The sequence below is a fragment of the Cephus cinctus genome, unplaced genomic scaffold, assembly GCF_000341935.2.
Source record: "Cephus cinctus unplaced genomic scaffold, Ccin1 Ccin1_scaffold0401, whole genome shotgun sequence".
Taxonomy (NCBI): Eukaryota; Metazoa; Arthropoda; class Insecta; order Hymenoptera; family Cephidae; genus Cephus; species Cephus cinctus.
The window spans coordinates 774,348-789,012 of NW_014333085.1; the positions used below are offsets into that span (position 1 = coordinate 774,348).

At 41.1% G+C, this 14,665-nt stretch overlaps 1 protein-coding gene across 4 annotated transcripts in view; it reads right to left on the minus strand.

Moving 5' to 3' along the window:
- LOC107267441 (metabotropic glutamate receptor 7) overlaps window positions 1-14,665 on the minus strand; it is a 77,081-nt gene that overhangs the window by 48,842 nt on the left and 13,574 nt on the right. For all 4 annotated transcript variants that reach the window (XM_025084564.1, XM_015739178.2, XM_025084563.1 and 1 more), the window contains exons 2-3: window positions 9,475-9,669; window positions 8,551-8,766 (exon numbers count right to left, since the gene is read on the minus strand). In XM_025084564.1, coding sequence (XP_024940332.1) covers window positions 8,551-8,766; window positions 9,475-9,645 — 387 coding nt within the window. In that variant the 5' untranslated portion in view covers window positions 9,646-9,669. The remainder of the gene's footprint in view (window positions 1-8,550; window positions 8,767-9,474; window positions 9,670-14,665) is intronic.

Below are 14,665 nucleotides of genomic sequence, written 5' to 3' on the forward strand. Positions count from 1 at the left end.
CCCCCGTCCCTTCTCGAATGTCTTCGTACAAGACCTCAAAGTATACGTTTTGCCAAGTGCTTCTTGCACGGGTTAAAAGTTTTCGCGCTTCCCGTCGCGTATATACCCACCTACAGGTCCCGGTGGTTTCGCAGTGGCAAAAAAAGGCATCTTGGCGAATACGAAATGAGCGAGCGTAGCATTTTGCCGCGAGACGAGGAGGGTAAAAAAGAAAGATTGTTCACGACTGTACGGTTCCGAAATTTTTTTTGGCAATGCCTCCAAAAAATCTATCCAGTCGCCAAGGTCGTTTTTCTAATTGCTCTCTCCTCAACTCTGGCAAATTCTCGTAATGCCCCCGGCACTGGGGGTAGTTGCGGCGAAAAATCATCCGTCAAATGCTCCATTGAAATTTGCTTCGGAAATTTCGATTCTCGGATGTGACGGGCTCGACAAGATTTTTCGTGGTAAGAAATGAGGAAGGACGAGGTCAAAATAAATGGGGATGAAAATTTATTTTTCCGACGGTGAAACATTTTGATTTTCACTCCTTGACTCTTTGCCTTTTATGTTCTTTATTAAAAGGTCACCACGCGTCCCGAAGGCGCATTCCGACCTCCCACCCCCTACCACGAACCCCCCTTATCATCGCAGACACTGAAATTTATCGCAAAACAGGATTATCCGATAATTCATGATTCATACATAAAAAAAAAGAGGTCAAAGTTCAAACGTAATGTTGACCTCGTTAAATTAACGTCAAACTATACTTTGAGTGACAGCAAGCAAAGCAAACGATACAACAGTGCAGTCAATGCAGTCGATCGGATTATTAAATAAATAAAAATGAAAGAAAAACGAAAAATCTGTATGATTTTCAAGAAAGGTAAATTCGAACTGCAACCATACACACCATATAGAATATTCCCCATACATGTCTTCTATATATATATATACATATATATATATATATATATATATATATATATATATATATATATATATATATATATATATATATATATCGCAGCATCTTCCAATAAGGGATGTCATGGATGCAAGAGAATCCTGGGGAAGCTCTCGACAGTAACGAGGAAGAAGCTCCGAACCTCAGGGTCTCATTATGCAACACTTGGGAGTAACGTACTCTGGAGGTACTCTCCGACAGCCCCACCCCAGCATCACGATAATGGACCATGATCGAATTCTCGCACTCGAGTCCTAGAGATTAATTCGATAGATGGATGACGTGCAGGGTCTGATCATAGTCAGAATTGCTCTACTAGTACGTGCATTAAAGTATTCCCGTACAAGATTTATCTCTGACGTATCACGATACATCATCTACTGGATCAAATGCACGTGGTTGGTCACTTATTGTTATCAAGTTTTTCCTTTTTAATTTTCTTTCTTGCTCTTGACTGCGTAAACATTTACTCTGTCAGCTCTCTCTCTTTCACTCTTAGCAAATACCAACAAGAGTCACAAGGACCTCCCGAAGGAACTTTGTCGCTCTTCTTAAGAATCGCCGAGAGCAAGGGCGCCTTTACGAAATAAGATAGCACCGAATGCACTTCTTATAAAGGGATGCACTTTTATATTTTTCAGCGGCACCTTTTATCTCGATAGAGTTTCACCTCGCGTTGACCTAATTTTCTAGGTGACACTGTATGCTTCAAGGTTACGTTTATATATATATATATACACATATGGAAGGATGACGTAACGATTCTTTCTCGGATAATGCATTTTACTCTTGTAAATGCCAAGAAGAGATGCAGAGACAAGAGTGCATCTGTACGTGCAGTGCATTGTATAATATATATATATATATAACATGTGGATTTTCTTGTTTGTCCCTAGAAATTCCTGCTTGGGAGCCTCCACTGGATCAAAACCTGAATAAAATAAATTTCCCGTTTCCGTCACTCTAGCGAAATAAGAGAAAAAAATGGGAAAATCAAATTATTATTCGATATTTCACAAAGGCGGTTCCTCATTCACGAAATGTACACGTACCCTGGAAAAAGTTTGCAGGTTGAGAAAAAAGAGGGTAAGGGGTTGGTGGGCGGGGGGGTCGATTCGTCGTCGCGAGCGACAAAACCATCTTGAGGGAGAAGATCGCGTTAATTGAATCGATTTCAATTCATTTTCTCATCTTGTTTCTCCGCCGCCTGAGTCTGCCTTATGGCGTGTTCTCAAAGGCTGCTACTTAAGGCGACATTAATTGTTACTATTCATTGAAGCAGACAGCAGCGAAGGATTCGATGCTGTCTTACAATTAGAAACGTTATTATAAATGAGTTTATGGAAGAATTTCCTATTTTTCATAAATCTACGAATTTCCTCTCAAGGCTTATACACGCGTCGATTCAGAAATATAGTACCAATTGAAATGAGCTTAGCATTTAGTCTGCAGGGTAAAATAATTTTAAGGTTAAAAAAATCAAGATTCGCGAGTCACCCTGTGTAAATTGTGACCATTGAAATTTTTACCACCCGGAAACTAACTATTTATTGGATGCCCTTATAAAGGGACTTGGAGATTAATTTCTACTACTTTCTGGTCTTTACTTCCTGCACTCGGTGCATTAGCCGTTACTGTACTGTTGATTCAGGTTCTAAGTACCTTGGGTCATTCCGTGCACTGGGAGGCTATAGGTCTTGTTTAACCTCGAAGAAAATACTAGCTACGAGCAGGAACCTTAAGTGGCTGCCTTTAACTTATATTTATATACACACCATTGCGAATACCATACGTGTATATTTCTTGACCAAAGGCAAGAACAACGCGCAATGAATACAGGACGAACTTACAATTAGTGTTTGCTAGAATAACGGCGGCCATGTTCTTCATTAATAATGTCTCACGGTTGTACAGGTTATATTATTCACTGACTCCCGGTACAGAAACGACACTGGGTATACCTTGGGGATTTTATTAATAATGAAAAAAAAAAAGTAATATTTAGCCCACAGAATACACTGACAATCTCAACAGAAATTTCACCGACAGTTTACTCGAATACGACCTGTCAAAATTGCTAAATATTTTTAATCCAAGCAAAGCATGTGTCGTCACAGCAAATTATAACCTCAAAACGATAAACAGTTTTACGAATAAACTATTTCTTGTCCCCAGTAATTCAGCATGGCTGACGTTCCTTGGTTGACAAGCCCCCTGGATGTCATCGGATTGAATTAATTAGGGTTATAATTGTCACCGAGTTTGATATCAGAATACCAGTGACGTCATTAACCCCCATTCATCAAGCGCGAGCGGGAGGTCTTGTAAAAGTTCAGTGACAAAATAACCCTCGGTACGGTTATCGGCAGTAAGACGAGAGACTGAGGGCTGGGCAATTCATTTTGAAGGGATGAAGGGTTGAGCAGGGATAGGTAACGAAGAAACTTTTCTACGTCCCGGAAAAGGCAATTACGTCGACAGTTTGAAAGGCGGAATCCGGATGCGGATCGATGAGCGCTCGAACGGCGAAACGAGGAACCGTGGAAATTCTTAGGGGCGATGCGATTTGATTGTCTGCTTTTTGAATTAAACTGATAGGATTAAAGGGTTACCAAATTGCGTCATGATCGGGCTATATCTATTTCCGGTCCCGGGTTCACGCGAGTTCACTCTCCTTGGGGAAGTTCTCTTCTTGGTCATATCCGTCGAATTATTCGCTTGGATTTTCATCGTGTAATACCGGCTGTTCGGGGTTAAAGGCAGTTTCACTCTGGATAACTCGTCGCGACGATTATGGCTCGATGTGTCTGCTGGACCGTAGGAGATTCTGTAAAATGGTTGTACCGGTGTATGTATATGTAAAGGATATGTGTATGCATATACAGGGTGTCCCAAAGTTACCTGACCAACGGGGTATGGCGGTGTTCCGGAGGCACCACTGATCACGAAAATGACCTTCCTTTTGTCCGGAAGGTCATAGTTTTTAAATGGGAGCAGGTCAAAGTTGACCAATCAGAACGAGGCGTCAAGAGAAACTTAGGCACCTGCGAACTCTGAGTTTTCTTCCCTCGCTTTTGTTTCTCGGTGGCTTCGGGCAGGATGACGTCAGCCGAAGACATGCCTATTGGAAACAAGAAACAAGAAAGAAGCCACCGAGAAACAAAAGCGAGGGAAGAAAACTCAGAGTTCGCAGGTGCCTAAGTTTCTCTTGACGCCTCGTTCTGATTGGTCAACTTTGACCTGCTCCCATTTAAAAACTATGACCTTCCGGACAAAAGGAAGGTCATTTTCGTGATCAGTGGTGCTCTGATTGGTCAACTTTGACCTGCTGCCATTTAAAAACTACGACCTTCCGGACAAAAGGAAGGTCATTTTCGTGATCAGTGGTGCCTCCGGAACACCGCCATACCCCGTTGGTCAGGTAACTTTGGGACACCCTGTATATGCATACACATATCCTTTACATATACATACACCGGTACAACCATTTTACAGAATCTCCTACGGTCCAGCAGACACATCGAGCCATAATCGTCGCGGCATATATGTGAAAGAGATAAATGAGAGAGAGTAAGAAAAAGACGTAAGATGAAAAGAGAGGGAGATTAAGGACCTCTTGGTGATGCTGAGGAATGTCAAGTTGCTTTTTGAGAGGAAACTATCGCTGAGATGTCGCGCGTCGATCTTTCTCTCCCTTTTTCGAAACTGTGGCAGAGAGACGGGTGTGGCTATTGAAGAAGGGTTGAGAAAGGTCCGGGGTAAAGGGTTCAAGAAGGGATGGGGATTCGATTTGCCTTACGAAAGCGAATGCTCTGGATTCCAGGCACGTAAAAGGTTCTTTTGAGTGCAGCATCCCGGTACAGGACGCACTCTAACGTGCCAGATGAAAGGCTCACCTCTTCATGAGGACGTGTTATCTATATATTATGTATCGCGCGTGTTATATAGGTCTCTAATCCAAGGGATTTCTAATTGTAATTGAATTTCGTCCTCGTTACACGAGGATCTGCATAGCTGAAATTATATTTTAAACACCCTGTATGTATCTGCAGGTAGGAGGATGTATTACGTGCGTGGATAATAAATGACTGATTAATGGAAGAAGGAAAAAATGCTGATTACAAATTATTAAGGGTTTAAAATTATGAAATGTATTTTTAAAAAATGGCTAAAAGTTATAAAAAAGAAAATCTACGTGAAGAAAGTTTTGATTTTATCGAAATTTGCCGCGTGCATATTTTTGAGCCTTTACCTTGGGATGGACTGTTCCTCGTTTCAAGCCTTGGGGCGATTTCCCTATTTTTTGGACATTTTTCATGTATTCCGTGCTCCTGTCCCAGCGTCCCTTTCAACGTTCTGTGCCTCAACCGTATCTCGACCTCCGTGACATGTTATTTTCACGTGCCGTGGCAACTCCGCGAGAGTAATCCGAGTCTGCAGAATATTTTTGTTCGTTCAATCTTTCAAATTATCCGGGCGCGACTCGGGAATTAGAGTGCCCATATGTGTAATGAATACAACGCAATTTTAGGGTGGGTAGTGGAGCATGCAGAACATGGCTGATATTGATGAATGATCATTAGCCAATCTGTCCATCATATTCAGGGTGACGTAATAACGTAACAGGCATATATTGCAACAGGATATATTGACCCTTTTGAAATTTCACATTAATTCCAAAGATCCCCCGAGCAACGAAGTTCCATAAGCTTTTTCGAATTTTCATTCTTTCAGATAATCCCATAGACACGTCATCCTGGCATTCACTGAAAATCATAGAGAATACATGTGTATAAATTCGAGTGAAAAATTCAATACAACCTATAATACTGCCCATATTAATGTCAATTGATCGTTCGATAGGTTAAACATGAGTCTCCTGATGGAGGGTTGGAAATCCGCCGTTGTAACTTTCTAATCTCTTTCGCAGTAGGTATTGATAATTTTTTGCCGAACTCGTTGATAACGTCAGGTGAAAAGTAAATTGATAAAAAAATTTATTGTGAAAAGAAAAGCCGATATAACGGGCCCCATAGTCCACAAATGGCTTATGTTTCCAATCGGATTACGTGGTAAGCAAAAATTTCTTCCCCCTCAAAGAACAGAAGTGTTTCATCAGTGAGAAAGAATTCATCTGGGAAAACCAACCCTTCGCCTAAGATCCTGAACGATTTGAGCCGACCCTTGTTTTTTTCCACCCTTCTCTTCCCTGGGGAAGAGCCTCCTAAGTACTTGCCAGAGGGAAGAGAAGAATCTTGGTCACTGAAGAATCGTCAAGGGAAAACGAGTATCACCCTCAAATACAACAGGGATGATTCAGTGTTTAGTAATTTTTTCCCCCATATATTCAGTCTATACAACAACAAAAAAAAAAAAAAAACTGATTAAGCTACGTTTAGGTTAGATTTTTCATTGAATTCTATATTTAAGCTACAGTCTACAGATGTCTCCACTGTACTTGCTGGGACATTGACTACCTCCACTACGGTTGTGTACCATTGATCAATAAAAGCATACCAATCTCCGTGGTACAGGAGGATTGGATAAATTCAATTTTCTTCAAACTAACCTGCAGGTATATTATGATCAAATGATGATAATGTTCATAAAATCTAGTCTTCCAGTCTTGAGTCAGGAATAAAGTAATTCCCGACTGCTTTAGATCTTCCAGAGTGCTTCCTACCGTTTCAGTGACAAGGAGTAAGAACGTTCAACGATGATGTACAAAAAAGAAGACCGAAGACAAGGAGACTAGAAAGAAAAAAAATGAAGAGATTAGAAGCATAATAAAATTGCAGAGTAATGTAATCTGCTGTACCTAATAAATGAGCACAATAACTTATGCCATGAAGGAGAATCGATAGCATATTAAATTCTAAAGGGTAAATGCATATAGGATGCTGTTCACTCTACCCCCCCAGAAAGTCCAGTATGTAGAGAACATAGGATGACACATAACAGTGGCAAGTTTCAAAGTTTCAAATCCATAACGAACGGACCTACCAGGATGAGCAGAGATAAGCCGCGTGATATAGAAGGGGCCTTAAATAGACCTGTGTGTATATGTATATATATACAGAGTATGCAGATAACGTCTCGTATACAATGTTTGAATTAAATAGCACAGTACACCTACCAGCCCTGTACCAACATGGCAACACGAAACCATCCAGTTTACTGTAAACTGACGGTAAAATTACTAGGACATGTGCATTCGAGTATAGTGTATGCATCTAGACTGTGGGGACATCTATGGGACGATACAGAGAGATAAGATTAGGTTAGGTTAGACTGAATGACGTACTTAAACAGGTTCGAAAGGTCGTTCGGGCTCTTGATGAACTTACGGGAGGCCATTAAAATCTTCGTAAAATAATAGAGAGATGTGAAGCAACGAGGACGTTTATACATTTTTTATTTTCGTTGTGCTACTACACGAACTTTTTCTTTTCTTTCGTGTCAATTAGCCCACCCTGTACAGACATCGGACTCGTCTTGACCTCGTGGGTGTTCTGACGACATAAGAAGGGAGGACGTGATGGTTTTTCCGAAACTAAATGCCCATTGGGTGTATACCGAACAAGGCGTCTTGGCATCAACGTGTAAAAAATAAATTTATATCTTTCAGTTTTCAAAGCAACTAGATACAAATTGCGAAAAAGCTGCGACAGAATTTCGAGATATTTTCGATACACTCCAGAGGTTAACGATAAACATGGATCTTATGGTAATGTGAGGGAATGATGTTCCATAATCAAAGAGAAGAAAAAAAGTGCCACGTCACTCACTGTGAAATAAAGTTCATCAAGTATCCAAGGAACTTTTGTATCCATGTTCAGGCGCCATGTTTGATCGTGCATTATCACGTAATAAGTGAAAACTCATGGTGGAGTGATATGCCTTTTTTTTGGCAAATGCACAATCCACGTCCACTCAACGTCAACGAATAAATAATGAATACAGGATCGATTTCGCATTACCAAAGCCTCAAAGGCTCAAAGGCTGTGCTCTTTAATGCCCGTAGAGATATCGTAAATTGCTTACTTGCCTCTGGAGGGCGAAGAAGAAGAAGAAGAAGAAGAAGAAGAAGAAGAAGATTACAAGTGACCATAGAGTAACGAGCCAATGTTTTATACTCGTTGGAAACTGATCGTTTCTTCGTGGCATTAGCTTGAGATTCCAGTAACCTGTGTAACGTAAGTATAAAAAGACATACAATGGAACAGAGGTTACGAAGAATTTCAAAGGCTTCGGAGATGCTTTGGTTAATATTTACAAAAAAAAAAAAAAAGAAAAAGAAAGAAAAAAAAATGAAACTTACTTTTTCATTACTCTTGGAGAGTTTGCACTTAACGCACTTTCATTTTAATTTCATAGGTAAAAGAAATCCTTAAAGGTGATTCAACCCTTTTGTACTTGCAGCCAGACGGGGAGTGTAAACGAACAAAGGATTTCTCATTATTTTTCCTTGAGTAGACAAAAGTCTTTGAAATAGAGAGACCCGTAAAAGCCTCTTTTTGTGCTTGTAGTTTATATATAGCAACCATGCGGTATCCAAGAGGCAGAAAATGGCCTGGGTAATGCCTCTGTGTTTATGGGCTGACCTGATTCATGTACGACCTAACGAATTCCATGCTTTGGTCCAGGGCGTAGGTCTCGCTGCTACAGGAGTCCAGGATGAGCGCTCCAAGTGTAGTGTTGGGTAACAATTCTGAATCCCCGTTGATCTCGTCCAGAGCGTACAGCATGGCTTCCAATCTTTGTACGCCCTTTTCTTCTTTTACAGCGCCACAGGGCGATTGTCCCATAGAGCCAGACACCTGTGAACGTTATTTTGCCTTTTTAATCTTATCTACGATAATATTATTTTCTAGGCATCCAAAGTGGCTCCAGCGATTTTTAATAGAATTTGAAAATAAAGATTTTTCCAGGATAGATACGTGCCAAAGTTTCACGGTGCTCGTAAGTCCGCACTACGTGCCTTGAGTCTCAAACTTTCCCTATAGCTACGCTGAGGAATGACCCGTGGAAAAGTACATCCTCGCAAACATCCTCGTAAATCGTACAGCATCCTGGAAGTACGGCGATTCGAGCATTTTCTAAGCTGACATCGACTGCGCCCTACTTCAGGCCGCTCGAGGAACGTCTCTGTCTCTCTTATGTTAGTTGACTCCTGATATTTCCCATAACGTGAATTACTTTTGATACGAGCCGAGTCTACTTGTTACACTGACTGTACTTGATTTTAAAAAATGTATGGTACACTCAAAAACTTCAATGAATCAAATCCAAGGAAGCTATATGGAAGTTATAAATTCTTGAGTCATTTGCCTATGTTCGATGTGCATTGAGCGTCTAGAGTCGCCAAGATGGCGGACCGTGTTAATTCAGTGGCCCACGAATCTAGAGGAGCTTCGCTGTTCCAGGGATCAGTAAGAGGAGGCGACTATATCCTGACTATATACCCTACGGTAAATAAATAAAAGGTCCATCAGAATTTATCGATATATCAACCTCGATTTACCGACCTGCTCGTGCATGGGAAATATGCCGCCGAAGATGACGTCCCCGTCGATACGTATGAGCTTCGAGTTGTCCTCCTCGGCGCTGTTGCTCAGGTCGGAGTATCCGTAGCATTCGATCATCACGAGAAACAGCCATCGCCAGAGAAGAATTCTGTATGGGTTCATTTTATCCATCGGATTGACGCCGCCTAGACCCCACTGAAAAAAAACACACATTTTTTATTTTCAAAATTGCAAACAGACATTGAGGGTAAATATGAATGGCAATTTTTCGCCTAAAAATTTAATATTAATATTGCAAGGTGTCCATGTAGAACCACAGCAGATACGAAATTCATTTTGCTTATTGAAATCTATAATGAAACGGCCTCTCGTGGGATTCAGGTCAATTATATCTGGATAATTGCGGACAATAAAATTATGAATTTGCCAATTAGCCTGGTAGCACAGGGTTAACGCAACATGAAAAAAAAAAAAAAAAAAATTTCTTATAGAATTGAAATATTTTTCTCAATTTTCTTCAAATTCCTTAACACATCGACTGCCGCTCTGGATTCGGCAACTTTCAAGCGACCGATATTTTGTAAAACCCAAAGTGCTTCGTTCTCATTTATTCTTTAGTTCTTTTGGTTCGATTATGCAAAAAAAGAGTTTATTCCTACATGAAAAAAAGAAAAAAAAAAAAAGAAAAAAAAAAAAAAAAAAAAAACGCGAGCCATCGTTTAAGGATAATTTTATAAATTACACTTTGCGACGATCCCCTTTAATGAAATAACTAATTATCAGACACGTCGATTACCTTAATGGCTCGCCAGAGGCACGCTTTCAATTTTCGCAGTATTCCAAGAGCGTTTTAAAGCAACAAAATTTCAGCGTGCGAAAGCTTCCATGGATAAAACGTGTACAGCATGCAGAATCGCGTAAACACTGATAAAACGTAATCGGATCTGTGCATTGGCAAGAACATTAAAGCCCGTTCGTTTATTGCAACTTAAACTTGTTTACGCTTAAAGTCACAAACGACCGCAAAGAGACGGCAAAAGGGATTGTAAAAGACAGTCATAAACAATTCCGAAGTAAACTGTCTTCCAGAAGCTATTCACTATAATAACGTATGAAACTCATACTACACCAAACGATCGACGTATAATACTCAAAACCCAGATAAAGTCATAAAGTCCTCCGTTCATTTTGATATTCGTAAAAATTCCAAAAAAAAAGCTGTAAACCCATGTAAGATAATAACCCAACCCCACGCCAGCCCATCCCGCCGTCTACACAACCCCTATAAAAATGCTCATTAATATGGATTTAAAAAAAAAATCCTTCAATTTCCCAGAATACAACTAAATCGTACCATCAGCATCGACGAGGAGTTTGAATAAGAATTCAAAAATTTTCCAAAATCCCAACCACTCTCAATACTTACCCAAGGGTTGAACAAAAAGTACCTTGGAACTGCACCTCACGCGTGTTACGGGCTTTTTAAAGTGATTTCTTTACAGCTTCCCTTTACGATGGCAAATGAAATGGGAGCAACCCCTAATCGAATCTGGGAGTTCCCGAGGACAGGTCGATGAAGAAGGTACCATAATAGGGGTTGTTTTGAAATTTTTCCTTATCATAAAACCACGTGGTACGAGCCCGTCGATATAGGGAACGAAGAGCTGTACGACATTTAGCATATCCTCTTATCGCTCTTATCTTTCTGCCTGTACATTTTTCTTTCTCTTTCTCTTTTCTAATCCCACCCCCCAGCCCTCGCCAGGCGCAAGATCCCCCTCAAGTATCTTTCTCCTACCAACGACACCAGACATACCACGAGGACACTGTACCTTGCAAAGGATCTTCTTGACTCCCAGCACCACCGCCTACCATCCGCCCTATCTACTTCCTACCCCTATTCCTTCTCGAGGAATCACGTTCCCCATTTCGTAACCTACATATACCCCAAATGCACCAGCCGAACGTGATTTTACTATAAAAATCATAAGGGTGCGTTATCTTGAGCCGGTGCCTTTGGGCCGATTGACCCGGTACGGTACACCCTGTTACGTAATAAATACAAGAGTCCTTAGTCGGTTAGCTCAAGATACGGGGGCTTGTCTTTAAGGGATGACGGGGGGCGCAGAGGGAGTTCAGGCGTGTCGCCACCGAGTAAACATAATTTACGTGAAACAGTGAGCCGAAAAATATGACGTAACCCATAAAAGGAATAAGATTAATTCCTTGGCCCAGCCTGTCATCCCTTAAAGATATTTATCCTCGCTCGCACCTGTGAGTTCGCATTCACCCGTGAAAGAACACTATACCAACGGGCTGACACGTGAGTTATCCTTAATGCTATCCCGTTTCTTTTATTTTCTCATTTCCTCCCTTCTTTCTCTCATTCCACTCGCGTATTCTGGTTCGGCCAAAGATCCCGGAGGGAAATCGGGCAAAACGTTTATTTCTCTAGGTTAATTATGACTCGGTGGCTCTCGATAGCGACTGTTTCTTTATCTTCTTTATTTTCTTCTCTCTCTCTCTCTCTCTTCTTTTTCCACGGTGCGTACTTAACGTCGTGTTTCTCTATTAGGCTGCTTAATTATCTGTGGCAATATTCGCTCGGGGGATTTCTTGCTCCGCGCTGCTCTATATTTTTCCTCTCTTCGTTATCTCGGACAATGCCGGTTTGTTATGGCCGATGAAAATGTTCTCGTTTCGTTAACCTAAAAGATAAATATAGAGATTAGGTATCTTATGAGAAAACATTTATTTATCTTTAATTTCAATGGTCGTTCGATGCTTCGATCGGCTTCAGGATATCGAAACAGTCTTCCAGATGTGATTTGATATCGCGCGATGATTAAATCGCCCGAGCCTCGAGAGCTGTCAAATAAGAAATTTTGTTATCAGGGATAAAATCCTTGGTGAGTTTCATATTGAGAAATTCGTAATTCGATTTTATCTCCAGGACCGGGAGGAGGGAATTCTATCGAACGTTATAAAAAGAAATTTCCCTCAGAGAGAATCCTACTGCCGTTCGGCTGATACTTCTGATAGCAATACACCCTTTATTGGATGTACGTATCTTTACCATAAAAAGTTCCACCTTGATTTCTTACACCCTTATAAATATTTTCGCATCCCTTGCCAATCGGATTCTCCAAATTTTTTCCAAGATTCTACACTCGTCCATGTATACGTATATGGAATTTCAAGCCTGCAGGATTTGTAGCTACTTCGGCGTTTGATTATCGGTATCGAAGGAGTAAAGAAAAATCCTCAAGCCTCCCCCCATAGAAATTGAAACGAAAAGCTCTTGGTAGTCCTTGAGATTCACGTTACTCCGAGGGGATAAAGACGAAATCGAAGACTATTGAAAGCATCTTCGCTGGAGAAGCTAATTTACCATCTAGAGGAGATAACACAGGTGATAGAAAACATACTCTATAGATATACTCTATATATACTCTATGAATGAGCCAGCGAATAAGGGTGGTACTGTCAACTACCTTGCTAATAAGGAATCGAGATACACAAGTACCTGATACGCGTATAGAGAAATCAATCAGTTGACAAGAGATAAGAGAAATTAATAATTTCAAAATCACTGTCACCCTACCGAATAACATGGATCTGATTGATGTATTAAATAACGAGAGCTCGTTAAGTAAGACTCTTAAGGTAATCGCAAACTCTTCGAGTCGCCAGAAAGTCCAACTATCAAACGTGCACTTGACTATTGCAGTTTAACCGAAGGGAACTGCATCCAAAGGCGCCTCCTCCACATTTGCCTTGTTGGTACTGTACATTGCGGGAGACTCGCAGGAGCCCCAGGGCCGTAGGATTTAATGAGACGAAGGGTGCGGCCATTTGTAAACTGCAATCGTTGGCCAGAATCGTACGCGGCTGCAGCTGCAACAACGAAATTTGATCTATTTGGCGAACGAGTGTTCGTCTCGTGACGTTAGATGAGGATAGAAAATAGATGATAGAAAGAGAGAGAGAAAGTTAATTTATTTGATCAGAAGCGTGTGTCTACCTTGCTGAAGGGAAGCTATGCGTCAGAGAGAGAAAGAGAGAGAGAGGGAGAAAGAGGGGAAACCGACGTAGGTTATTTCAAGTGAAATAGTTTTCAACGAAATCGAGAAACGTTATCAGCCGGATATTGATTTGTCCCAGCAGCTATTCTAGGTCCGGCGTTACCATCGTCATTGCATATAAAGGACTTCGGCGCGGACGGCAGCAGCAGCGACCCCTGTGTGAATCGCAAGCGAACCGAGCTTAATTAAACTTTCCTCAACGTGGCTCGTTCCTTCTTTTTTTTTTTTCTTTTTTTTTTAATACATCCACGGAAACAAATACAAATGCTCTTTCGAAATTCGAACGAACCAAGTGGACGATGGCTGCGCGAAGTTGAGGCTTTTGCCCAGAATTTCAAAAACATACACCGGCAGTTCTGTAATTGGAGATCGCAGGGGGAGTGAAAATGTGAAAATGTGAAAATTCTTTTTTCATGAAAATTACAAAACTCTATGAGGCGACACTGACGTTTTGTGATAGGCACACCCTCCCACTTCCTCCGGAAGAAATTGACGAAGCTCGAGGAAGTCGAGGCGCGAGATTCGAATGAGCTGGATGAGAGAGAGAGGGTTGTGCGTGCGTGACGTCATGGCAAGGAACTCTAGGGGACGGAAAAAAAAAAAAAAAAAAGAAATTGTTTGGGAACTTAGGTCTGTCAGAGTACGGTCATACGTAAGTCTCTCTGGTCCAGTTTGAATCCGTGCTTCGGTCTCAACTCTTGCCGAGGGACGAAGTCTGAAAGGAAGGGTAGCCAGAAGAGGGTCTAAGCAGGGATTGCAGTTATTTTCGTATAGCCCATTGCAGGTTGGAAGAGAGTATAAGGGATGGTGATGGGGTCGCGGAACCACTTGAAAACTACGCCCCTAACAGATGGGGGATGAGTGGTCCAGATCAATTTTGAAGTAAAACTTCATTGGGGTTTGGGGTTTTGAGTTGCTCGAAGAGAATGGGGAAACAGTTTAAGGGAAGAAAAGGGTATTTTATGGAAAGAGGGAGGGGGGGGGAGCAAGAGAGAGAGAGAGAAAGTCAAAGCCTGTAGAACGTCAGGAGTTTCTGACTAACGACCAGAGTAAGAAAAAAAAAAAAAAAAAAAAAAAAAAATAAAAAAAAAAAAAAAAAAAAAAAA